At 45.8% G+C, this 24,708-nt stretch overlaps 1 protein-coding gene across 9 annotated transcripts in view; it reads left to right on the top strand.

Annotated features, from left to right (window-relative positions):
• MGAT5 (alpha-1,6-mannosylglycoprotein 6-beta-N-acetylglucosaminyltransferase) overlaps positions 1 to 24,708 on the top strand; it is a 407,856-nt gene that overhangs the window by 146,804 nt on the left and 236,344 nt on the right. For 5 of the 9 annotated variants that reach the window (XM_088829003.1, XM_088828985.1, XM_055398622.2 and 2 more), the window contains 2 exons: positions 4,176 to 4,558; positions 20,907 to 21,065. In XM_088829003.1, coding sequence (XP_088685129.1) covers positions 4,318 to 4,558; positions 20,907 to 21,065 — 400 coding nt within the window. In that variant the 5' untranslated portion in view covers positions 4,176 to 4,317. Of the gene's footprint in view, positions 1 to 3,485; positions 3,772 to 4,175; positions 4,559 to 20,906; positions 21,066 to 24,708 lie in introns of those variants that run through there. The other 4 variants (XM_088829001.1, XM_088828990.1, XM_088828989.1 and 1 more) reach the window with 3 other exon arrangements.

A 24,708-nucleotide genomic window follows, 5' to 3' on the forward strand; every position in this document is an offset into this window, starting at 1 on the left:
GTCCAGCCTTATCTCGGCTGTGGAAGTAGGGGAAGGGCTGGGTCCTGACTGGGGCCACAGTGTACCTATGAGGCTCCTCTGCCTGTCTTCAACTCCACTCTCCCTCCTACCCCACCTTTGGAGGTAGGCTTGCTTGCTTTTTGTTTTTTGGAAAAGTTTTATTAAGATATGTTTAACATATCATACAGTTTTCCCATTTAAAGTATACAATTCAGTGTTCTTAGTATATCCATAGAATTGTGCATCCGTCACTACAATCTATTTTAGAACATTTTCACTACCCCTCAGAATAAACCCTGCAAGACTTAGTTGTCGCCTCCTAATTCCCTGCCTCCCCTCAGAACCCTGAGCAACTACTGTGTACATTCTACTTCTAGGATTTGCCTATTCTACTAGACAATTCATATAAATGGAATCACATGATATGTGGTATTTTGTGATGGCCTTTTTTCACTTACGGTTTCCGGGGATCATCCACATTGTAGCGTGTATCAGTGCTTCATCTCTTTTTATTGCTGAATAGAACAAATTTGTCCCATTTTGGTCATCCATTTGTCGCTTGATGACCATTTGGGTTTCATTCTTTGTCTATTTTGAATAATGTTGCTGTGAAAGTTTGTGTATGAGTTTTTGTGTGGACGTATGCTTTCATTTCTCTCAGGAGAATTCCTCGGAGTGGAGTTAGCTGGGTCATCTGATAACTCTGCTTAGTCATTTGAGTAAGTGCCAGACAGTTTTCCACATCGGCTGCACCATTGTATAGTCCCACCCACAGGATATAAGGGTTCTCCTATTCCTACATCCTCACCAACATTTGTTCTTATTTGTCTTGTTTGATTATAGCCATCCTGATGGAGGGGAATTGATATTTCATTGTGCTTCTGATTTGCATTTCCCTAAAGGACATCAATCCTGGGTGTTCATTGGAAGGACTGATGCTAAAGCTAAAACTCCAATACTTTGGCCACCTCATGCGACGAGTTGACTCACTGGAAAAGACTCTGATGCTGGGAAGGATTGGGGTGGGAGGAGAAGGGGACGACAGAGAATGAGATGGCTGGATGGCATCACCGACTTGATGGACATGAGTTTGAGTGAACTCCGGGAATTGGTGATGGACAGGGAGGCCTGGTGTGCTGTGATTCATGGGGTCGCAAAGAGTCGGACACGACTGAGCGACTGAACTGAACTGAACTGAAAGGCTAGTCATTTTGAGTTTATTTTCATATACTTTTATTTTTTAATTAAGATGTATTTCCTTGCCAAATGTGATCTTTGATCACATTTCAAAAGGGAAACCATATTTTAGCACGTTGATGAGTGGATGGGAAGGGAGGAAGTGATCACTGTTCTTTTAGGAAGTGATTTTACCATGGCTGGGTTTTCACACGGTCTTTTTGCCCCTGGCAGGTATCACCTGGGTGGGTCCTGACTCTCCCCAAAGCCAAGGCAGAGAAACACCACCAGTTACTGTCGGGTCCTTGCTCAGTTCTTGGGCTTGCTTTTTCCTTTGCTTAAACTTTGCAGCCTTGAGCGGCTTCTCCAGGGGTTCATTAGGGAAAGCAAAGCCTGGCTTCTTGTATGAAAGCTGACAGGTAATTCCTATCTGCTTTGGGGGCTCTCCTAAAATAGCAAAAGAAAATTACCAGAGGCTGTCTTTCTTGGTAAGCATCTTGTTTGCTTGCTCTGGGAAAATCCCTTCAGCCCTGGGGTGACACTGGCTAACTGGCATGGCTTATTGAAAAGGAAGTGCAGCCACTTCCTGGGGCAGGGAAGGTGGCTTCTGAAGCCTCAGGCCTTGAGGATGGGAGCCCTGTCTTGTCCCTGTTCAGTCCCCGGGGCCTGATGGCTGCACATGCTCGGTGCATCCTTGTAGCGGTGCTTCTCAGCTGGCTCATGTGAGAAGGGGCTGAGTGAAGTGCCACCCAGCCTGAGTAACCAGCTCATCCAGTCTGTAGGGATTTTATTGGTTCCCTGGCAGCATCATTCTCTGAGAACACAAGCGGGGAGTCTCTTAAAGGTGTCATGGATCCCATACAGAAACTGGTAAACAGTCGAGGTAGACAGTATTTTACAACTTCAGACTAGGAGGGAGCATCATACCCTGGAGGGAGGGGAGGAGTCTGAAGCAGATGGGAATGGAGCTGGGTGGGGATGAGGAGGGGGAGACAGGCTTAGTTTGGATGATCCGTGTGATGTGGGGCAGGGTCAGCCAGGTCTGGGGAGCAGCTTGAGGGAAGACAGGGAGACCCTGGGGGTTAAGGGGCTAATAGACTGGCGGATGTGGAGGGTATAGTGAGCCAGAGGAACTTACGGGATAAGAAGAGGGAGATACCGCCACACGGACTGGCAGCGCCGTGGTGTGGCATCTGCCTGCGTTCGGGGCTCTCAGACTTGAGCGGGCATCAGAATTGCCTATTGAAGCACACGTCCACCCTTCCTACCACTTTCTGGCCGCCTCCATTTGCTGCTTCAGTAGGTCTGGAGTGGGGCCTGAGAATTTGGTTTTCTCACTGATGCTCCTGCCACTGCTGAGTTGGGAACCACACTCTGGGAACCACTGGCTTAGAATTCAGCAGTTGGTAAACTTTTTCTGTTAAGGGCCAAGAGTGAATGTTCTAGGCTTTTGAACTACGTAGGATTTCAGATACATATTCTTCATTGCTTTTCACAACCCTTTAAGCCTGTTCAGACCATTCTTGGCCATAAACAGATTGGCAGGGAAGAGGAATGGCCTAGGGAAGGCAGGGCCTGCTTTGGTGCCTCCTGGGCTGGCTGGCTGTAGATTCTCTCTTCTCTGCCATGTAGCTGACTGACCTTTGTCATGTTGTTTTTTAGTCTATAAAACAGACATAACATTAATAGTTCTTAGCGTATAGGACTGTTAAGAATTCAGTGAGCTAAGGCATAAAAAGCATCTATCGCAGGGCCTGGGCCACCACTCGAATTTATTTATCATTTACTGTCAGGATCAGTAGAGGTATTACCAGCTACTGATGACGGTTGACAGGCAAGGAGAAAAGAGAGGAAGACCAGCACAGATCTGGTTCAGTATAGACCCAGAAAGCCAATTGCTCCAGGGCCCCCTGTCATTCTTCTTATGCTGCTCAGGAAGAGGAATCCTTTGACCCGCAACATAGGCACACTCAGAACACATCCTGGGTCAGTCCCTCGGAGGAGGGGATGCTCAGCTTCTGCTTTCACACGCCTAAAGAATGGTGCCGTTTGTGAGCCCAGAAGTCTCAGGAGGGGGCCCACCTGTGCCACTGCAATGCATTTGTAACTCATGCTTCAGCCTCATTTGTTGGGTCCTTGATTCAGGACCACCGCAGCCTGTGCTGATAACCAGATAGCATCTGGCTGCATTGGTATTGAGAGGATGCCTTGTAACCTCTCATTTTGCCCCATGGTGTGAGTAAAAATGAGAACCACAAGAAAGCAGGCTGTCATGTGCCCCACATTTCCTCTGCTGAAGTGTGCAAGAGAGAAGTACGGTGCAGCTTTCACTTGTGTAGCTGGCATGAAAAGATAGCTGGGTACCCCTTGCACAGCCTGTCTGCGCTGCTGTCTGGGGAGAGGCCACCTGGTGACCCTGAGACCTTCAGCTCGGCTCCAGACACTGCTACTGAAAGACGCCTATGCTCAAATAATACCGGTTGCGGAGGGCTCTCTCCGTTCCTTGTCTGATTACCCCCTAGGGGGCATCTACTTTCTGGCTCACCTCTCCAGCTGCGGGCTCTAATCCTTGCCAGAGCACAGAATCTTGACTTGGTAAGTTCAAGTTTCACAGGCACAGAAGTGCCTGCTGGTGATACGACTTCACCCTCCTCTTGGGTTTTTGCTGACATTCAGTGAAATATCCTTCCATCTCCTCCCCACCTTGCAAAACAAACTTCCTGTTTTGAACTTGGTCCAGACTGGAACAGCCCTGCTATTACACCTGTGAACAGGCGCAGACACACGTTCCTCCCCTCTGTATTTGTACAGCTTTCTGTCGACCGGCCAGATTTCCCCTCTCGGCTTACAGATCCCAAATGATAACATGAGATAGGCTACTGGCAGATGAAGAAAAAAGGAAGTGCACGTTTCAGAGCTGTTTGAATGAAAACAAGTCTCTGGTTTATTTCGCCAGGTTTTGCCACGAGGACTCTGCTAACTTTCCCCCTTCTTCACAGCAGGATGGAAACAAGGCAAGGAAATCAGCTGATGCAGGAGCCAGAGTGAGTCGAGGAAACCCGCAAACCCAGCCAGTACCATGAGCTCGCGTCTCCCCTCTGCGCTGTAGGAGCCTGGGGCAGGCGAAGTCGGCAGAAAGCAATGGCTTTCTTCACTCCGTGGAAGCTGTCCTCTCAGAAGCTGGGCTTCTTCCTCGTGACTTTTGGCTTTATTTGGGGTATGATGCTCTTGCATTTTACCATCCAGCAACGAACTCAGCCTGAGAGCAGCTCCATGCTCCGGGAGCAGATCCTGGACCTCAGCAAGAGGTACATAAAGGCGCTGGCCGAAGAAAACAGGAACGTGGTGGATGGACCCTATGCGGGAGTCATGACGGCCTATGGTAAGTTCTGCACTTCCGGGGCGCCTCCGTCCAATTCTGCTTTGCCTCCGAGGGACCCCAGAGGCTCTCACACTTGGTCATGGATTGAGTCTGCCTCTTGCCACTCCCTTCCTGGTGACACATTGCACACAAAGGGACGCCTTGAGAAAGTTAAAGCAGTGTCCTTTGGGAGATTCTGACCTCTTATACACATTGATGCTTAGTGCCCGGAGCAGTGGGGCTATCCTCTTGGCACTCTGTTGGTTGTATTTGCAGCTGGCTTCTCTTCGTTGGACACATGGCTGGATTGCATGATCTCATCTGGGAGGATGTTCAGGGAATGTAGAAAAATAGTCTCATTATTGTTCCCTAAACAAAACTTAATTAGGACGGGTAGGGGCGAGGTAAGGAGGATGAGGAGGAATGTTCTAGGCCTGCCAGAAAACTCAGAGCCAAATGTGTGCCTCCCTCCGGCCAGTACATACGTCATCAGAGCCTACGTGCTGATCAGTAGCTTTAACCTTGGGCTTCCTCACAGTTTATGGCTCTCTCGTTTCTTGCTCTTGTCTCTGATTGCTCTTACCTTGAAAGAGATCTTTTGGTACTCGTTGCTTTTTTTGAAAGGTGCTCGAAATCCTTTTTGAAATGAGGTTGAGTGAAAAGATATGCATATGGAATATTATTTTTCTTTTGGCAAAAGTTAGGCTTAATATAGAAAAGTTGGAAGCTGTAGACAAACCAAAAAAAAAACAAGATTAAGGAAAATCACATATAAATCTACTACTGTGGGAAATAACCACAATTAACATTTCAGTGTATATCTTTGTGATATATATGTATATGCACACACACTTACACACAAATATATACGGACACAAAATATTTACCAGAGCATACACAAATACAATATGGGGGCTTCCCTCATAGCTCAGTCGGTAAAGAATCTGCCTACAATGCAGGAGACCAGGTTTGGTTCCTTTGGTCAGGAAGATCCTCTGGAGAAGGAAATGGCAACCCACTCCACTGTTCTTGCCTGGGGGGAATCCCATGGACAGAGGAGCCTGGCAGCCTACAGTCCAGGGGTTGCAAGAGTCAGACACGACTTAGCGACTAAACCACCACACACATATAAAACAAAAATTGCAAATGAAATTTGGGTCAGACCATGTTTCGGAGAATCCAAGTTGCAGCCCTCCCATGGTCACTGAGCATTAGAGTGGACTTGGTTCACAGTGGATGACCTTTGTGAAGTGGTGCAGTGACAGTTCTGGCCATTGAGTGGAGACTTCAGTGGCTTCAAGGTTTGGAACCCGAGGTATAATATAAATCAGATACAAGGATGGGGTTGGTTGAGGTGGGAAACATTGATGGACTACTTTAGCGTTCAAATGACAATTCCTGAAAATGTGTAGCAACAGGTGCTGAACTTTGAGTTCAAACACAGGAGTTGTTGTTTAGTCACTGAGTCATGTCCAACTCTTTTGAGACCCTGTAGACTGTGGCCCTCCAGGCTCCTCTGTCCATGGGATTTCCCAGGCAAGAATACTGGAGTGGGCTGCCATTTCCTTCTCTAGGGGATCTTCCCAACTCAGGGATCGAATCCATAGGAGGATTCTATACCACTAAGCCACCTCAGAAATCATACTCAATTGTACATATATGTTTTTTCTTTTTAAAAGAAATCCAAGAAATATGGTTACTTTTTAATTATATATATATATATATATTTTTTTTTTTTTTTTGGTAAGGAGGAAATGGTTGTTTTTCACATACAATGTAGACTTTCTTTTTCAGTACCCACTATTTGAATGATCACACAATCTGCTTTTAATCCAGTCTTTCAGGATTTGGCAGTGTCTGTTAGCACTGGTTTTTTTAATACATCTAAATGTCACCTTTCTTTGATCTGATGGATCAAAAAATGAGACTAGTTTGAGAGCTGATGTTGAAAAACAACTAGGTAGCTTTGTGGAGGGTGCATTTTAAATTACTTGTTGACTTGGGTCTTCTGTATTAATACCCAAATATTATAGGTAAACCACCAGAAAAAGAGAAATAAAGCAAATTGTCACCATTGGTGTTCCTATTGAGTTACAAGTAAATGCCACGAGGGAAACAGGTGCTGCTTTCCAATTTCTGGTTCAGTGCGCCCCATGTTACACATTTGGAGAGAAAGGGGTCTAGTCCTGTAGTTATTTCCTCCTGTTTCTCTCTCTCAAATCTTTATCATGGAAAGGAAAAACCACCTGAGTGGCAAATGCGTAGACTTTTTTTTCTCTAGTTGTTTGCAGCAGCTTTATTTCTTGTGTACTGCTAAACATCTCATAGTGTGAGTTTCCTCCACACCAAAGAGCAATGATACAGTCTTAGCTTTTCAGCCTCACAGAGACAGTATATATTTTTTAGAAAGTTATTGAAAACTTCAGAGTAGCCTAGTTAGAATATCAACCACCGTATATGTTTATAATCATAAGACTTTGGAGCTCAAAGAAACTACAGAAATTTATTTCAACTTTCTCCCTTTACAGAGGAATTTTAGTAGAATAATTCTGTTCCTCAGAAACAACAGAGAAACAACCAAACAGCAAGTCTAACCTGTTTTTCTCTTTCATCTAATCAACTCAGCCTGCCAATCAAAGTGGTCCTTGGAGCTGAGTTTCAAGAATTTAATTGGACTGTGCATTTGTGCTTGAGGTTTGGGGATCATCATGAGATGAAATCTTATCAAGACATAGGCTCTCTTCTCAGCACTGTTGACATTTGGAGCCGGATAATTCTGTGCATGGTGTATCTTGTAGGATGCTTAGCAGCATCTCTGGTGTGTCTATCCAATAGCATCAAAAATATCTCCATGTTTGGGGAGCAAAATTTCCCCTCTCCCCACCTTAGAGAACCACTGCATTAAGACTGAAAACAACAAACCCATCTAATAGCATCTACTCATGGAAGTCCTCAAGCAGATAATTGAATTTTGTTATTTAAATTTTGCCAGCTTGGTTCTCCCTGGTTCTCATTTCTGGGCACCAGCAACTGGGATTGAGCCCGATGATATAATCCAGGCCCAGTCCTGGGAAGCTGGAGAGCCACTGTGAGGATATGTGCTTCCACTGGAATCCATCACTAGCAGATGTGGGCATGTCGGTAGCTGGGCAGCTCTGGTGGGTGATGTTATATGTTGGATAGAGATACAGAGGCTGCTGGATGTTCAGCAGTGTAACTGGGCTGGAGGCGTGGGGATGAGGATGCATGAGCCATTGGTTTGCAGTGTTTTTCTGCCACAGATGCAGCCCATGCACAGAGCACCTCCTGGACATCTGCTCTGGGACAGTGAAGAGCTGACTCTCAGTGGCTGGGACCTGTGTCTGTTTTGAATGAATCCAGTTAATAGACCCTCTCCCCCTCAAAAAAAAAAAAAAAAAAATCCCTTCCGTCTCTCGTCCCATATTGGTATAATCAGAGGCTCTTAATGTGTTATAATGTGTCTTCAGTAGCTGCAGCAGGTGTTTGAAGAGCTGTAGTAGATGATTTGGGGGCTTCCTAGGTGTCACTAGTGCTAAAGAACCTGCCTGCCAAAACAGGAGACACAAGAGACCTGGGTTTAATCCCTGGGTCAGAAAAATCCCCTGGAGTAGGAAATGGCAACCCACTCCAGTATTCTTGCCTGGAAGTTTCCATGGACAGAGGAGCCTGATGGGCTACAGTCCATGGGGTCACAAAGAGTTGGACACGACTGAGCACACAGGCACACAGCAGATGACTTTAGATTATCACTGACTTAAAATTTCTGACTTGAGATGCTGGAGCAGAAGTATTCAGCAAACTATGACCTGTGGGTCACATTTGGAACTCTGCCTGTCTGTGTAAAGTTTGACTGAACATAAACACTGCCATTTGTTTATAGCAACTAATAACAGACGAATGTGACAATACCAGGATTTATTTCACATAACATTTAAAGTGTGCTGACTCTATCTTTCAGGAGGCTCCATAGTTCATTCTGAAATGCTCATCTGATCATACCCCTCCTCGTGTCAACAATTTCCCACGACTCCCATGGCTTTGGGCCAGATCTTCTTGTTTTCATATGGCTTTGGAAGGACTTGGAACCCAGCATTCCATTGTTCTGTATTGTCTGTGGCTGTTTGGTGTGATAGTTGCAAAGCTGAGTAGCTGCAGCAGAGAGTACAAAGCCTAAGATGTTTACTCTCTCATCCTTTGCCAAAAATGTTTGTCAGTCTCCAACAGGATTGCAGTTGTTTGTTCATTTGACTAATCCTCAGACAGCAGTCCCCATTCCAGTACTCTTGCCTGGAAAATCCATGGACGGAGGAGCCTGGTGGGCGGCAGTCCATGGGGTCGCGACTTCACTTTCACTTTCACTTTTCACTTTCATGCATTGGACAAGGAAATGGCAACCCACTCCAATGTTCTTGCCTGCAGAATCCCAGGGACGGCGGACCCTGTTAGGCTGCCATCTATGGGGTCGCACAGAGTCGGACACGACTGAAGTGACTTAGCAGCAGCAGCAGACAACAGTAGAAGAACTTTCAAATGATATCTCCTCCTCCTCCTCCGACCCTGCTCTGGTGACACAAAAAGAGATTTCTGACTTTCTTTTGGGATTTGGTCATTCAGGAGCCGTGCCTGGAAGATGTCCCTGGCGCCTGTGTGGAACAGTTGAGCATTCATCCCTGGGGTGTGGAGGGCATTTCTGAGTGCTCCCCTGTCACTGTGGAGAGGAGTGTGTAAAGCCAGCACCATCCACAGCTTAGCCTCCAGCGTGACTCCCAGGCCCATGTGGCAGGGCCATGCCAGTCCGTGATTTCTCGGGAACTGCATTACAAATTGTGTCATTCGCTTTAGTCAGTGCCAGGCTTGTTCTGAGGTGAACTGATGTCTGTCTCTAATGGCCTGACCCAAATTCTGTTGCTCAGTGATCAGCTCTTTTCTAATAGGCCAGGCATGGTCCATCCTGTTCTCAAAGTAATAGAAACCTGATCTGATGAGACACACCTCTCCCCAACCAAGGGATCCATCCGCACCTTATTAACCTTGACTCTTCTCACTTGATTTCTCTGTGCACGGGGATGCTCTGACCTGGATAGGTCACCAGCCCAGGCTGAAGCAGTCGAGAGCCCCAGCTTCTCGGCCAGCCCCCCACCAATATCCTGTTTCCATGCTGCCTGCTTCCTCATGGCCTCCAGGTCTGTATACATGCTCTGCCTAACCTCCTGTCTCCTGGTTCCCTGGACTCCTTGGGCCTAGACTGTCCCCTAGATTGGCTGTTACTCTTCCAGCCTGCCCCTTTGGACCATGTCTGTGCTGTGGGCCGGTATCTGTCAATGCTGTCGAAGCTTTGTATGCACAGCTGGGAAAACACTGTCAGGGTTCCTGCTCTCACAGAGGTTATACTTACTTGAAGGGAGAAGTAATAAACAAGAGAATGACCAATAACAGTAAATTCCAGGAAGAAAAATGAGTAGAGTGGAATTTTTTTTTTTTTTTAAGTACTTGTGGAGCTGTTGATACTTTGAAGGAGAAGGTCAAAGAAGGCTTCTCCTGGGAGGTATCTTTTAGCCCAAAGGATGCCAAGGAGCTACTGGGTGGGGTGGGAGGTGGGAGATGGAGGTGGATCAGGCCAGGCAAGAAGCATGGTGTATGCCAGATCCTAAGGCCTTGGACAAATTCTGGGAGATAGTGAAGGACAGGGAAGCCTGGCATGCTGCAGTCCATGGGGTCTCAGAGTCAGGCACGACTTAGCTACTGAACAGCAGCAGCAGCAAAGCCTCCTGTGCACTCCCGTGGCAGAGCAGAGGCCACTGCAGCTAAAAGAAAGTGAGCACTGAGTAGCTTGGCTGGTTCTGATGTGGGAGAAGCAGGCAGGGGGTGTGGGTGCCATGGCTTTGCAGGCTGTGGTCTCAGTATGACGGGAGTGGTGAGGTGAGATGGGTGGATGCCCTTCTGTAGAGCTCACCCTGCCTTGCCCCTGCCCTCTTGTCCACTGTCATTTCCAAGCGGGGCAGGGAGGTAAGAAGGAAGGGAGTTCTTTTTGTTTCCTTAGGGACGTGGGGGTGGAGAACTAGGGTGGAGTTTTGGTTGCTGTCCAGTGGGCAGTGGAGCAGTAGCAGCTTTGGGCTTCTGTGGCCCTTGTTGGCCTAGGGATGTCCATTTCCAAGACTAACACCATTTAGTGTTAGAAAAAAACAAAAATCGAACTTGAATTTCATTGGCTAGGCCTGTGAAGATTTGTCGTATGTTTTTTTTTTTTTTTTAATTTTTTCTTTTTGCCTCTATTCCTCCAAATTTGATCAAGGGACATTTTTTGGAGGGCTGGGTGATGTGGTAAAACCACCAGTGCCCAGGTAGAAATTCTCTGCCCTTGAGGGAGATACATTCTGGGAGTGAACCAGGTAGGAGGTACAAAAAAAAAGAGAAAGATGGGCCATTTGGTTGTCTGAGGAGGCCCTGGTTACTCTACAGTGATATGGCTGGTTTGATTAAGAAAGGGCTCTGCTTTAAAAGCTTGGAACCTGACAACGGGCCTCTCTGGGGCTTGGGCTTTTCCAGGGAGCCTGTGATAGAGGCCTGGCCCAAGCAGGGTGCCCGTCTGAGCCAGGCCAAGTCCACAGGCGCGCCCGCCCAGTCCGGATGTCTGAGGAGGACCTCGGGTGTGTTAGGGACAGCTCTGTAATCAGAATCTGGGTCTGCGGGAGGAGCTGGAGACTCCATCTTGTTTTCCCTTTGTCCTAAAGCCCTTTTCTTCACACCACACCGCTGCTTCTGGTCCTGGCTGGAGAAGGGAACACCGGTGTTGAAGGGATTGGCCTCAGACTCAGATCCTGCCCTGAACTGTAGGTCCTTCACCTTCCCTGGGGGCTGTCATGCCTCCCGTTTCCAGCTGTGTCCCTGGGCTCTTTCGGACAGAGCTCCGGCTGCCCTGAAGAGCTGTCCACCCTGCTCGTGCTGCCTCGTGGTGCAGCCATCTTCTAGGACCAGCTGTTGGGTGATGGCCATGCATCTTCCTGCCTCTGAACCTCTGAATGTGATTGCTCTTCCTTCCACCTGCATGCCTTTCCTCCACAGAGATGGCTCCCTCCTCTCCTTCTGGGCCCTTTCAGAAGCAGAGCCCCACCCCTGCTTCCTTCTCGTTCTTCATGGCACTTAAACCACCTGTCATGATGCTGTCATGTCTTTATCATCACGTCTCTCCCCCACTTAGATTGTAAGCTCCCAGAGAGCAGGGAGTTTTATCTCTTTTGTTCCCCACAGTATTCTGGGGCCTCAGCGCCTGCCTAGCACATAGTGGGACCCACGGGTGAATAGCAGCAGTGTCCCCTCCACTCGCACTCTGTGTAGTACAGCTCCAGCTGAGGCTAATTTGAAAATCACAGTGACTCAGTCATGTTTTCAGTGAGACAGGAAATGAGAAGAGATTCCTTATAAACTGGGTGTCCAGGCGCCTCCGAGTAGCTATTTTGCAGGATGTGGACATGAGAACCATTGTGTGTTCTGGAAGGCATTGGAAATGTGTTTATTTGTGGTTTGTGGAAGGATTCTTTACTAGATGTGTGACCTTGGGCAAGTCACTAATGTTTTAAAAACCCGCCGCCTCTTTTAAGAAACAGCAGATAAAATATCACTGACCTGATAGGCTTGCTGTAAGGATTGCATTTGACCAAGCTTATCAAAGCACTTAGGTCAGTAACATGTATTTGTTATGAGTTATTGCCACTCTGGCCTGCACAGACCTGCAGTAGCCATGAGCCAACGAGAATTGTCCATGTAGACCTTACGTTGTTTATTCAGTTGAATATGGGGCTTCAGGAGCTTGTGTATGCGGCTGTTCTTAGGGTTTACAGAGGACAGCACCCAACCAGACAAGAGAGGAAATAAGCTGTGGTATGGAGGAAGCAGGCTTGCCACTCCCTCCTAAACAAGACTGGCGAGGCGTGCCCACCAGGATCCCCGGGGCTGCAGTGACAACACGTATGCTGGGCTCCACCCCAGGGTTGAGACGCGCTGCTCTGGACTCTATGGAGAGTTTGGCTCTGCCCTGGGTCCCCTTTAAAGGTGTGTTAGGACCACTGAGTGACTTTGGCGTCTTAGAAACAGAACGTGTGATTGTCACTGTCTTCCTATTCGAAGATAAGTCTTTCTCTAATGGGTGTCGGATGGACCAGAGCAGCCTCTCTTGCTTTGTCTATGAACTGAGCACCTTTGGAGCAATTTCTGGGGCTGGATGGTGACTGTGGCTCCTCTTTCCCGACAAGGAAGATGCCCCGGAGTCATTGGGGACTTCGGGTGACCGTGGACTTGACCTTTCAGAGCCCATGGACTTTTCTATACCCATTGCTAAGTTGCTTGAGTCCTTTTCCATGCACTGGCAAAGTGTTAGGAAAACGGAGGGAGCAGCCCAAGAACTCTATCCTGGCTGTTTACAGATTCCGTAAAGCACTAACTACCATCCACAGGCCTAGATAGGATCTGGTCTCAGATTGCGCTGCCTCAAAATTCCTTGAAATCTCTTCAAAAACTTTAAAATAGAAGTATCATATGATTGGTAATTCCACGTCAGCATATATACCCAAAATAAATGAAAGTAAGGCATCTAAGAAATGTTTGTATATCCATATTTTATAGCAGCACTATTCACAATAGTTAAAATGTGGAAGCAACCAGTGTCCATTGATGGATGAATGGATAAGCCAAATGCGATAAATACCTACAATATTATTCATCCTTCAAAAGGAAGGAAATACTGGCCTATATTTCAATATGGATAAAATCTGGGCCTATTATGCTAAGTGAAACAAGCCAATCACAAAAAGACCGATACAGTATGATTCCAATTATATGCAATACTGAGAATAGTCAAAATCATGGAGACAGACAGTAAAATGGCAGTTTCCATGAGTTGGGGGGGAAGGGAGAATGATGAGCTATTGTTTAATAGGACCAGAGTTGCAATTTTATAGGTACAAAGAGTTATAGAGGTGGATGGTGGTGAGAGTTGCACGTTTTGAACATATTTAATTCCACTAAACTTCACACTTAAAATTGTCAAATGGTAAATTTTATGTTATGTACACTTTACCACAATAAAAAATGAAAGAACAACAACAAAAAAATTTCCTTGAAATCCTCACGACCCTCCCCACAGCACAGGAATAGCATTCACTTCTAGGTGCAAGTTCAAGTCACAGCTTAATTGCCTACAGCTAACCCAGGAGAGCAGTCCGTGATGCTGAGCTGCTGAAGCTGTTCTTCACTGTGTGGTGACTGTCCCCTTTGTAACCTGGTCTGGCTGCCTGTGACAACTGCAGGGTGCAGGGCGCATTGGTGAGTTTAGATGTGGGTGAGTTGTTCTGTGAATGGCTTGAAGAACTCAAATGAGATGGAGCTTGGTCAGTGACCGAGATGATTCTCGGAAGGGTAGGCGGTGTCAGGGTACCTGTGGCCAGTGTTTTGGAGTTCCGAGGTAGAATACATGGTTCTGACTGCATTTCCAGATAGCAGTTCATACCTTTGTGATGGTCAGAGTGATATGAACATTGATAGAAAATTCAGAGCATCTGGAACATGAGGCTGACGAAAACCTGGGACCCTCCAGGCACTTTTCTTGGGTCAGCTTCTTTTTTCTTCAATTGTGAAAGGAAAAAAAAATTCATTTTCAATTCCAGCAGCCATGTGAGTCACTATTTCAAAGCTGTTCAACACAAGATGAAAGATACTATTCCATAAAACACACAAGGGCAGAGATAGTCCCAGATCCATCATTACATTCTTACAAATAAATAAGAAGGAAAATACTCCTTACCCTCAAACCCAGATAAATTTGATTTCTCTCTAGTCCTTTATTTAAATGCAGATGGATATATGTATGCTTATTTTTAAAAGTTGGAATATTTTATACAGAGCTTTTAAAACTCATCTTTGTTGTATTTCCTCATCCATTAGGTCTTTTTAATAGCCACACACTTTTCCTTTTTCATCCAAACGTTTCATTCAATAAACGTTTATTGAGTTCTTGGGGTCAATAGCTTGTGGCAATAAACAGAGATGACAGGACGGACCTGCTCTGTGCCCTCCCTGGGCTCCAATCTAGTGATTTATTCCGTTTTAGGAATAGTTGGACATCATATAATGTAACCTTTTTGCTGGTGTTTGGGTAGTGTCCACAGCTTATCTATAATAAATAACACTGTTCTCTTTTATAACTAACAATGCTTTGAATGTCCTTGTACATAAGGAATGGACTCTATTTTGGTCATTGCTCTAACCGTATTATCTTTCTGTGGAAAGGTCGCTTTCAAATTAATTTTCAAACATGTAACTGATGAAACTTGACATTCCTGGCAGTCAGTGGGAATGGGAGGTTGGGGTTAACTCATTTTTCATTAGCACCTTCCTTTCTCATTATCGCCCTGTCTTTTGCTGGCTTCTCCAGAGCCGTGAATGTATCTGCTCTGTGGTGCTCTGGTTCGAGCTCTGCCCTTGAGGGCGGCCATGGTAGAGAGGGATTTGCGTTAGGAGCCAGCCCAGATGCAAGTGATTTCTGGCAGTTCTGATGTAAGTCCTTGCTCATTGCACAGTTGGTTCTGTGCCAGTGAATGGTGGCGGCTGCACCTTAAAAGTACTTCTCGATTTTGGCTGGGCCCAGAATCCTTGACGTGTGGGTTGTGCAGGTTGCAGTGGAGCGGCTTGAGGATGGAACCTGGTACCTCTGACTCCACAGCTGAGCCTGATGGACTGCAGGCTGGAGAACCCCTGCTTGGGAAGCATGTCGCAGGGGAACAGGGTGGGGTCAGCACAGCCTTTCTTAACTGACTTGCCAATCTGGGCAGTCAGGGTTTATCACCCAGTCTCACAGCTTTAGCCAATAGACCTATAAACTGATAGATCTTTTTCCACCAGCAGGACCCCGTTTCTTTAGTTTCCATCTCCCCGGACCCCAGCTATAGGGGAAGGTATAGCTGGCAGTGATGAATCCTTGACTGTTCTGCTCAGGATATGAAAGCCTCTTCTGGCCTCTCTTACCATTACTGTCATGGCTTTCCAGAAATGAAAACTTACAGAGCTGCCAGGGCACCTGTTCTGAGATTTTGTTGATCTCACCCTTTATCAAAGAACTCCTGGCCTGATAGAAACCAAAGCTTTCTTTCCCTAGAGGGACATTTAAAATGTTTTCACTTACTTTGATCTCATCTTTATCATGTTCAATAAGTTTTCAGAACACAGAATTGCGATAGTAATGTTGGGATTAAATTTTTATTACTGAGGCCTTGAAGCACAAACAAAATTTTAAAAGTCTGTTAGTAATTGGAAATTGTAATCCTGCTGAGGATACAGTTTATGGCTGTAATAACTATAAAACACAATGATAAACATGAAGATATTATACTGGAATTTGGAAGAATATTTTCACTTTCATTTCTTTATTAAACTATATGAAATTAGTCTTGAGTGTTCAGTCTTATCAAATATATGGGTTAACATTAAGACTAAGAATGCATGCAAAAATACTCTGTATTAAGTTTAAAATTGCAATAAAACTCTTTAACAGTTCTTGCAGATTTAGCTGTGAAATACAAAGGTGAGAAACAATTGCATCACCTCGAAAGGTATCGCTTATTCAGCCTTATTCATGGGAAGACTGTAGTTCATTTATTTGTTGGTTCATTCATTTACTTATGCACTTAGGTATCACACACATACTGATTACTGTAATGTGCCAGTCACCTTACAGTTTGTAAGGACTCAGAGATGAACTTGGGATCATCCTTGCCCTTGTGTATTTTATTGACACAAGTATCTTTTATCTTGTGTCGGAATGCCTTGAAATAGCGACTCAAATAGCTGCTTGAATTGAAAATGAACTTTTTTCTTTTTTTTCCACGTTGGGAGAGAAAACATGCCTACCCAGGTAAAGTGTCTAGAGAGGCCAAGGTTTTTAATAGCCTTGTATTCAATTCATGGAATTTAAGGGAGAAGATACAGAAAAACAAATTCTTCATTATGTTTAAGTGTTGGAGTTGCTCACAGAACTGCCCCATCAGTGAGTCTTGAGGGAGGTTGGGGTATGATTTAACAGGGACACACGGCAGAAGCCCAGGACTTAATCCCTACTAAGAGTGTTCAGAAGCAGCAAGTCAGAGATGCTTGCTGGCTGGAAGGTCCATAAGGTTCCTTAAGAAGTAGTAAAGCATGGTGGATAGGAACTGCTGGGTCTGGAACCAGGTTGTCTGGGTTTGTACTCCAGATCTGCAGTCCCGTGGGACACATTAGTTAACCGCTAGGTACTGTGGTTTACTCATCTGTGTGATGGAGATGGGAATGGCAACATGTTTCTCATATTGTTTCGGTGGGACCAAATGAGTTAATCCATGGAAAATGCTTAGCCCAGTCGCTGACACATGAGATTCAGTAAATGGCACTGCAGGTGCTGGTGGAGGGGCGGCAGTAGCAGTTGCATCAGTATAGTGATAATAGCAGCAGCAGCAAGCTTAGCAGTAGTGGTGTTGGAGTAGGGTGATGCTGGTGAACATCAGCCTTCTTCTCGTCATCATTAATTCCTTTCTACCATGCCATAGAGTCACACAAGGCCCATCTATGTAGGTGGGATCAACAGGAGAGAGTAAGTCACATTTACTGATGGATTGTGTTTTGAGAATCAAGGAAGAATGTCTTCTTAATGCCGATGTGACTGCCGTGTATTGTACCCAGGGTGTGTGTGTGCCACCAATAACTACCACCAAAAGCTGTGGGTTGGGAGACTCTTGCCAGGGGTCCTGTTGCCTTTTAACAAAAGGGCGAAAGGCTGAAAGGGGTTACCAGCTCTTGAGCGACCTGCAGCGTGGGCTTCTGTCAGCTCCCACCTTTCCTCATTGTACTTTGCATCATATTTGTAGTAGTGTCATCATGGAAGTCTATGCAAGTTTGGTGACTGTCTTTTCACTCTTCGTTCTTTCTCCCATAACGCTTGTGTCCAAGTTCTATCTTGATAGCTCCGCAGAAGGGCAGTGCGGAAGACAGGCGTTGAGAGAATGTGCTGCTTAATTCAGTGGATCTCGAATGGAGTGCAGTTGTACTCTCCAAAAGGGACATTGGCAATGTCTGAAGACATTTCTGGTTCACACAGGAGGATTGCTACTCTTATTTAGTGGCTAGAGTCCAGGGATGCTACAGACACCTTACAGTACAGGATAGCCTCCTTCCTCCTGCTCCCCACCCTCCTGGCAGGCAAAGAATTATCTGGCCGAAGTGTCAGTAGCGTAGAAACTGAGAAACCTGAGCAAAGCCAGACTAACAGATCGGCCCTCTGTGTCTGGCTAACTGCAATTGCTGGTAAGAGTTAAATGCACTTTTTACAAGTGAGTGCCTTGGCTGATAATTCAGGCTCTGGGCAAAGAGTTTGAGATTGCGGGGCAGGGGAAGGGGAGTTGCATATCATTTATCTGAGGAGTGGTTTCTTCACAGTGAACGCAGCCACCTCTGAGCAGCACCATGGCCCCCATCTGTGTGGCTAGCCTCTGGCAATCTTCAGAGCTCTGGAGAGGCAGTCAGTGCTTCAGAGTCACTGTAAGACCAGAGCTGGTGGCTGACTCCTGCTGTCTGTGCCAGCTAATGATGTGTCAGGGACAGGCTGTGAGTCACACTGGTTGTCGGGCTGCAGCCCCCGAGGAGCGTGATCTCATGACCCTTTGGATAAAACGATAAAGCTTTGCATCACTCAGGGAGAGATTACTCTAGGAAGGATGAGAGCATTTTCCAAAGGCTTTATTTTTTTAACTTACCTATGTAACAGACAGTTATGTAGCACTTATTATGTGCCAGACAGTGTTCAAAACATTTTACAAATATTAACTCATTACGTCCTCATTATAACTCCAAAGAGCTAGGCTTATTCTTTTCACTCTTTTACAAATAAGGGTACAGAAGTGGAGAGTGAGGACTCAAACCTAGGAAGTGATTAGAGTCTAAGCCCTTAATCACTAGGCTGAAAGTCACTGAATTTCACACTTGGTTTCTTTTCTCAGCCCTGGCTCTTGACTTCTGGCTGGTAGCAGCGAGGCATCAGGGAATTAGGCAGACCTGAGTCGAGTCCCCATTTGTGATTTTGTATGTCTGGAACCACAGGCATATTGCTTCCTGTCTATGAACCTCAGTTTTCTCATCTGTAAAATGAAGTCACACCTTCTTCATGGAGAATGTGAAGTTATTAATAAATTCAGTTCCTTATATATGTGCATGGCACCTGATAGGCATTCAGGAACTCTTAGTTCCTTTTTAACCTTCTTTGTTATAATCTTATTTTTGGCCAATTGCTCTTTTGCATGGCCAGCTTGTCTTAGTATCTGTGGGAAACATACTCAATGAAGAATAAGAAGTAGACCTGGTCAGATGTTTGTCAGAGAGACTGAATGAACAGACCACTACAGATCTTAACGCTGGGAAGAAGTCTTACGTTTGGTCTTGGGAGTGGCGGGGAGATTGAGATTATGCTAAGCACAAAGATCCAGACTTCCAGGATAAAGATGTGGGTTCTGTTTCCGGTCTTTAGTGAGCTTCAGTGATGCTGTCTGTAAACCCCGGGAATGCAAACTTGCATGTCAGTTACGTGTCTTGTTTCTGTTCGGATGAGTGTTTCTCTCTTAACTGGAAATAGAAAGCCTGCCTGCTTGTTAGTGGACGGTCATTGGCTGTGCTCTGGGGTTGGTGCACTGGTCCAGTGTGTGGTTCTTTCCTGGCCAGATCTGAGCACCTGTTCAGTGCAGGTGTGCTCTGTTCCCAGCAGAATGGAAGGTTCCCCTTTGTCTGAATTCAGGATTTTGCTGCATCCTGCTCCCCTGGCCCACTCCCAGTTCATAAGTGAATCTGGATTCTGTTCACATAGCTGCTGCCCTGTGGTCCTCCTGCCTTTCACAATGTACAAGTCAGACTGTCTTTGAGTTTCCAGAGGAGAGGGGCTAACTTAATCTCTCTTTGTGTGTAGAGTACCTTGTGTACAAACTTAGTAAATACTTATGTAGGCCTGAAGATAATATGTCTGTAATTTATCTGGAGAGAAGTACATTTCTCTGTAATCCATAGCCAGATATGTAAGAAAGAGAATCAACTCTTAAATGTAAGCACCTGAAGAAAATAGTCCTAGCATCTAGAACAATGCTTGGCACATAGTAGTTGTTTAATTAATATCTTGAATGAATGAACTCCTTTCCTGATAGCTCGGTTGGTAAAGAATCCACCTGGAATGCAGGAGAACCCCGTTCGATTCCTGGGTTGGGAAGATCCACTGGAGAAGAGATAGGCTACCCACTCCAGTACTCTTAGGCTTCCCTGTGGTTTAGCTGGTAAAGAATCCGCCTACTATGCAGGAGACCTGGTTTCAATCCCTGGGTTGAGAAGAGCCCTGGAGAAGGGAAAGTCTACCCACTCCAGTATTCTGGCCTGGAGAATATCATGGACTGTGTAGTCCATGGGGTTGCAAACAGTTGGACATGACTGAGTGACTTTCACTTTGAATAAAGGAATGAATCTGGACTTCAAGTGTGCTTTTGAATTGCATTATAGTTAACTTTGGATTATTCAGCATATCTGAAATCTGAAACTGTAGCTTTTATCTTGTCATTGTTATTTAGTCGCTGAGTTGTGTCTGACTCTTTTGTGACTCCATGGACTATAGCCTGCCAGGCTCCTCTGTCCATGGGATTTCCCAGGCAAGAATACTAGAGTGGGTTGCCATTCTCTTCTCCAGGGTATCTTCCCAACTCAGGGATTGAACCCGCATCTCCTACATTAGAAGGTGTATTCTTTACTGCTGAGCCACCAGGAAAGCCCATAACTTTTTATTAAGTACTACTGTATGTAGCCAACAGCAGTAAAGACTGTTCAAAAAATTGGGACTTGCAAGAGTATACAGCACTAAAAAACAAAACAACAACAATGAACTTGATCTGGAAGTTACTTCAAGGCCTTCCTGCATTTGGGGCTTGTCATTCTGTGTGTTAGTAACCACCATACGAGAGAAGGCGGAAGAATTGAATGCTTTGGTAGGATGCTAAATAATAGCATCTCTCAACCTACTAGCCGAACAGTTTTATGTCACTTACTGTGAAGCTTATGTTACAGAGCGAACTGGTGTGTTTTGGACTCTCTGGGCCCCTTGAATGTGGCTTATGTTGCCTTTCAGGTGGAGTTTGTTAGGACAGGTCTTCATGTGGTGCTTTTCAATTTGCCACATTTTGTTCTTCACATCAGAGGGAAGGAAAGAGCAAGCGCAAGTGTGCATGTGTGTGCCAGGCTGATATGGGGGGGACTGGAGGATGTCTAAGCTGTTGTATTTACACACTGTGTATGTTTTCTGTTGCAGATCTGAAGAAGACTCTTGCTGTGTTGCTGGATAACATTTTGCAGCGCATTGGCAAGTTGGAGTCAAAGGTGGACAACCTTGTAAGCAACGGTACAGGGACAAACTTGACCAACTCCACCACACCTGTTCCCAGCTTACTTGAGAAAATTAATGTGGCAGGTAAGGACCACGAGTCTATGCCCAGACGTGGAGTCAAGGCCTGCTCTGAACTAGGAAGAGAACCACAGGGGCACAGTGCTTCTTATTGGTATAAGATAAATCCCATCAACTTGGTATGGTCCCTGAAACCCTAACTTTAAATTTATTTTTGAATAATGTGTTCAAAGGCTTTTACAGTCTCATCATGATGTGTAATATTGGGTGGTTTCTGTGATATGTTTCCCATAATGAGCTGCTGGAATTACTTTTAATGAGAAGATTCATAGCAGGGATAAAGGAAATACAGAGGTGATCTGGGAGCCTCACACCAGGTGGAGGTTCCTTCCCCTCCCCATTTTCATCAAACAACTTCAAAAGCCTGTTCCACATAATAGATTCTCTCCTCCCTGCTGTTGGAGAAGAGCCACCATGGCAAACTTGCCTCCTTTATGTATCCGGGGAAATAGGCGTTCTAGAAATGGCATTTGGGGAATAAATGGCCCCTGCCTGATCTTGGCCTGATTCTGTAGCCCCTTGTGGACACCTGGATGTGTGTGTCTGACCCCCTTCTTGAAACTGGACTCTTGGATAAAAGAGAAATGGATTTAAAACAATCCCCATATTATACACAACATGTATTGTCCACAGCTCACATTTGTACCCACCAACCCACTCCCCTGCCGCCACCTCCCCTGCATCGCTCTGCCCTGACGTTGGCCTCTTGGCCTTTGTGGTTAAGCTAGGCCTTGGCCTTGTTAGGGTGACCACTGTCATTTCCTGGGGACCCAGGACAAAGCAAAGAGCTTTGATGAGGATAAGGATTAGGTGCTTTCTGTGAATGGCTGTGAATGAGTTGTCTGTACCCCTGGTGGATGGCATACAAGCTGTAGCTAATGGATAAAATAAGTAGCTGGGTTACTTTTGAAATTTTAAAATTCGACTTTAGTACCCTCTCTGGCTTGTTTTTCTCTCCCTTTCTTATAGGAAACTCACAGCCTTAAGTGGAGCGAGATTCTTTTCCTTTCCCACCTCCCAGTGTCAAAACATTTAACTGTTTCACATTATGCAAGCTTGCTGTATTACCTTTCTGCTGTTTTCTCTGCCCTTTAGCAAGTTTTAAACTGCAAACTTTATTTCTAATAATCCAAAGTATCTGACCAAACAGAGGCATTAAAAATAACTTTTAATTACAACACAGAGGCAGTGTCATCTGGGCCATAAATCCTGTCTTCCTTGCAGTTTCCAACAGCTTCTGTAATTAGACAAGAAAACCTCCCACTGTGTTGAGCTGCTTATTAATAAATGGAACCCAGGCCTCTACAGCCTCCACTCCTCCACCCCTGTTCCCAGTAGGAAGTGCTGTTGAGAAGGTCCTCTCTGATTTCCTGGCAGTTCTGTAGGTTCCTGTTTCAGAGGGTTGTGTGTGCGGGGGGGTTGGTAGTGTTCTGTCTCTGGCATTGCTGCCTCCCACTGCCTCTGTCCTGGAGGGCCCGTGTCCGTGTGTCTACCATCATTCTCCTCCCTGATAAGGGATCTCGCTGCCTCTGACTGTCTTGTTTGTGTGCCAGGCTCACAGGGAGAGTTCCTGCCTGAGTTTCAAGTCCCAGGGTGCACAACTGTGGAATGAAATGTGATGGAGGCGGTGACTACTCTTTTCAAATGGAGTCCCTGACCCATGCAAGGAGCTAGTACACTTGGTTAACAAATATCTCTGAGCACATTCTCTAAGTCAGGGGTCCCCAAACTCCAGGATCTAATGCCTAATGCTCTGAGGTGGAGCTGATAAACAATAGTAATAGAAATAAAGTGCAAATAAATGTAATACACTTGAGTCACCCTGAGACCACCCCGCTTCCCTGTCCATGGAGAAACTGTCTTACATTGAGTCAATTCCTGCTACCAAAAAGATTGGGGACTTCTGCACAAAGTCATTGGATTTGAAAAGGGCTTCTTTAAAAGTGCCCCTGGTACTGTGCTTTTACTAATATTTATAGAACCAGAGTATTTGGTTTTTTATCTTTCCTTTTTGGGAAAAGGGAGCTAATTTAAAGTTCTGCCTTTGATAACTAACCTCATTCTTACTCGTTTTCATCTTTCGTGTGTGACACACTCCATACCTTTGAGATTTTTCCTGGGCAATAAGAAAAATAATACACATGCGTGGAATGACACAAGCTATGGGGCTTCCCTGGTGGCTCAGAGGTTAAAGCATCTGCCTGCAATGCAGGAGAGGTGGCTTCTATCCCTGGGCTGGGAAGATCCCCTGGAGAAGGAAATAGCAACCCACTCCAGTATTCTTGCCTGGAAAATCCCATGGACAGAGGAGCCTGGTGGGCTACAGTCCATGGGGTAGCAAAGAGTCAGACACAACTGAGCGACTTCACTTTCACTTATGGAAAAGGCTTCTGATAGGAAGGTAAACTTAGAAGGTGGTTAGGACGGAGGCAATTGAGGAGGAGATACAGACTAGAGATGGATGGCTACCCAGGTAAGAAGTTAGAAGGAAGGAGAGGAAACTCGCCATTCTCTGCCATTAAACTGTTTCCAGTTCCTGAGCCTTGGAGGAACCTGGAGCCTTGATTTTGTTTACTCTTCTCAGCATCTCAGAAGTAAGTGCTTTCACAGGTTTTGAGAGTCTAAGTATGTGGGATGGGGTGGGGCTGAGGTGAAGACCTCCTAGTGCCAAGTAGAGAAGAGATTATTGTTTTCCCTGCTCCTTGCTTTCCATTTTGTGAATCATCTCAAACGTTGAGTCTAGAAAAATGTGCTGCCATTTTCTTCGAGGTTCCTAGAGAGCTGACAGTTTCCTGGACTACTTAATATCCTGTCTAAAATGGAAGTTCTTTTTGTCTGAGGGTCTGTTTCTTTGGCTGACCTGTGTGTTAAGCAACAGCAAAAAGAAATGTCATCCCTCTGTGTGTGCATGCGTGCATGAATATGCACCCCTGCCAGACACTGCGTTCGCCACAGTGACTATAGATGAGACGTGAAGAATGCAGGCATCCGCCTTGATTTCCTCCAAAGGTCGGAGGGGCCGTTACATCTTGTCAAAGAACACACATGTATTTTTTATTTGCCAGGTCTGTGGGTTAGTGCGGAGAAGGCAATGGCACCCCACTCCAGTACTCTTGCCTGGAAACTCCCATGGACAGAGGAGCCGGGTAGGCTGCAGTCCAGGGGGTCGCTAAGAGTCGGATACAACTGAGTGACTTCACTTTCATGCATTGGAGAAGGAAATGGCAACCCACTCCAGTGTTCTTGCCTGGAGAATCCCAGGGACGGCGGAGCCTGGTGTGCTGCTGTCTATGGGGTCGCACAGAGTCGGACACGACTGAAGCGACTCAGCAGCAGCAGCATGGGTTAGTGTGCCATAAAGAGGGCCAAAGCACTTAAGCTCCCAGTCCCAGTTCATGGTCAGCCCCTCATGGCTTTTTTGCCCTCTTCCCTGATCCCAGGCTAGCAGTTCTCACATCTCTCCTGTCATAGCAGGGGTGGCTTTTGAGCTATGAGAGTTCATTTTTTATAGGGTTCCAATCCTAGTTGAGTGAAGTTGTTCTTCCTCCCTCACTGCTTAAGACATGTGGTAATTGCTCAGAAATGTTCTCCCTGGTGTGTCTTTACTGCTTACTCTGGTGTCTTATTGCTAACGGATGTTTCTGATTGC

The sequence above is a fragment of the Moschus berezovskii genome, chromosome 2 (assembly GCF_049115385.1).
Source record: "Moschus berezovskii isolate FMDL1 chromosome 2, NW_MosBer_1.0, whole genome shotgun sequence".
In the NCBI taxonomy this organism is placed as follows: Eukaryota; Metazoa; Chordata; class Mammalia; order Artiodactyla; family Moschidae; genus Moschus; species Moschus berezovskii.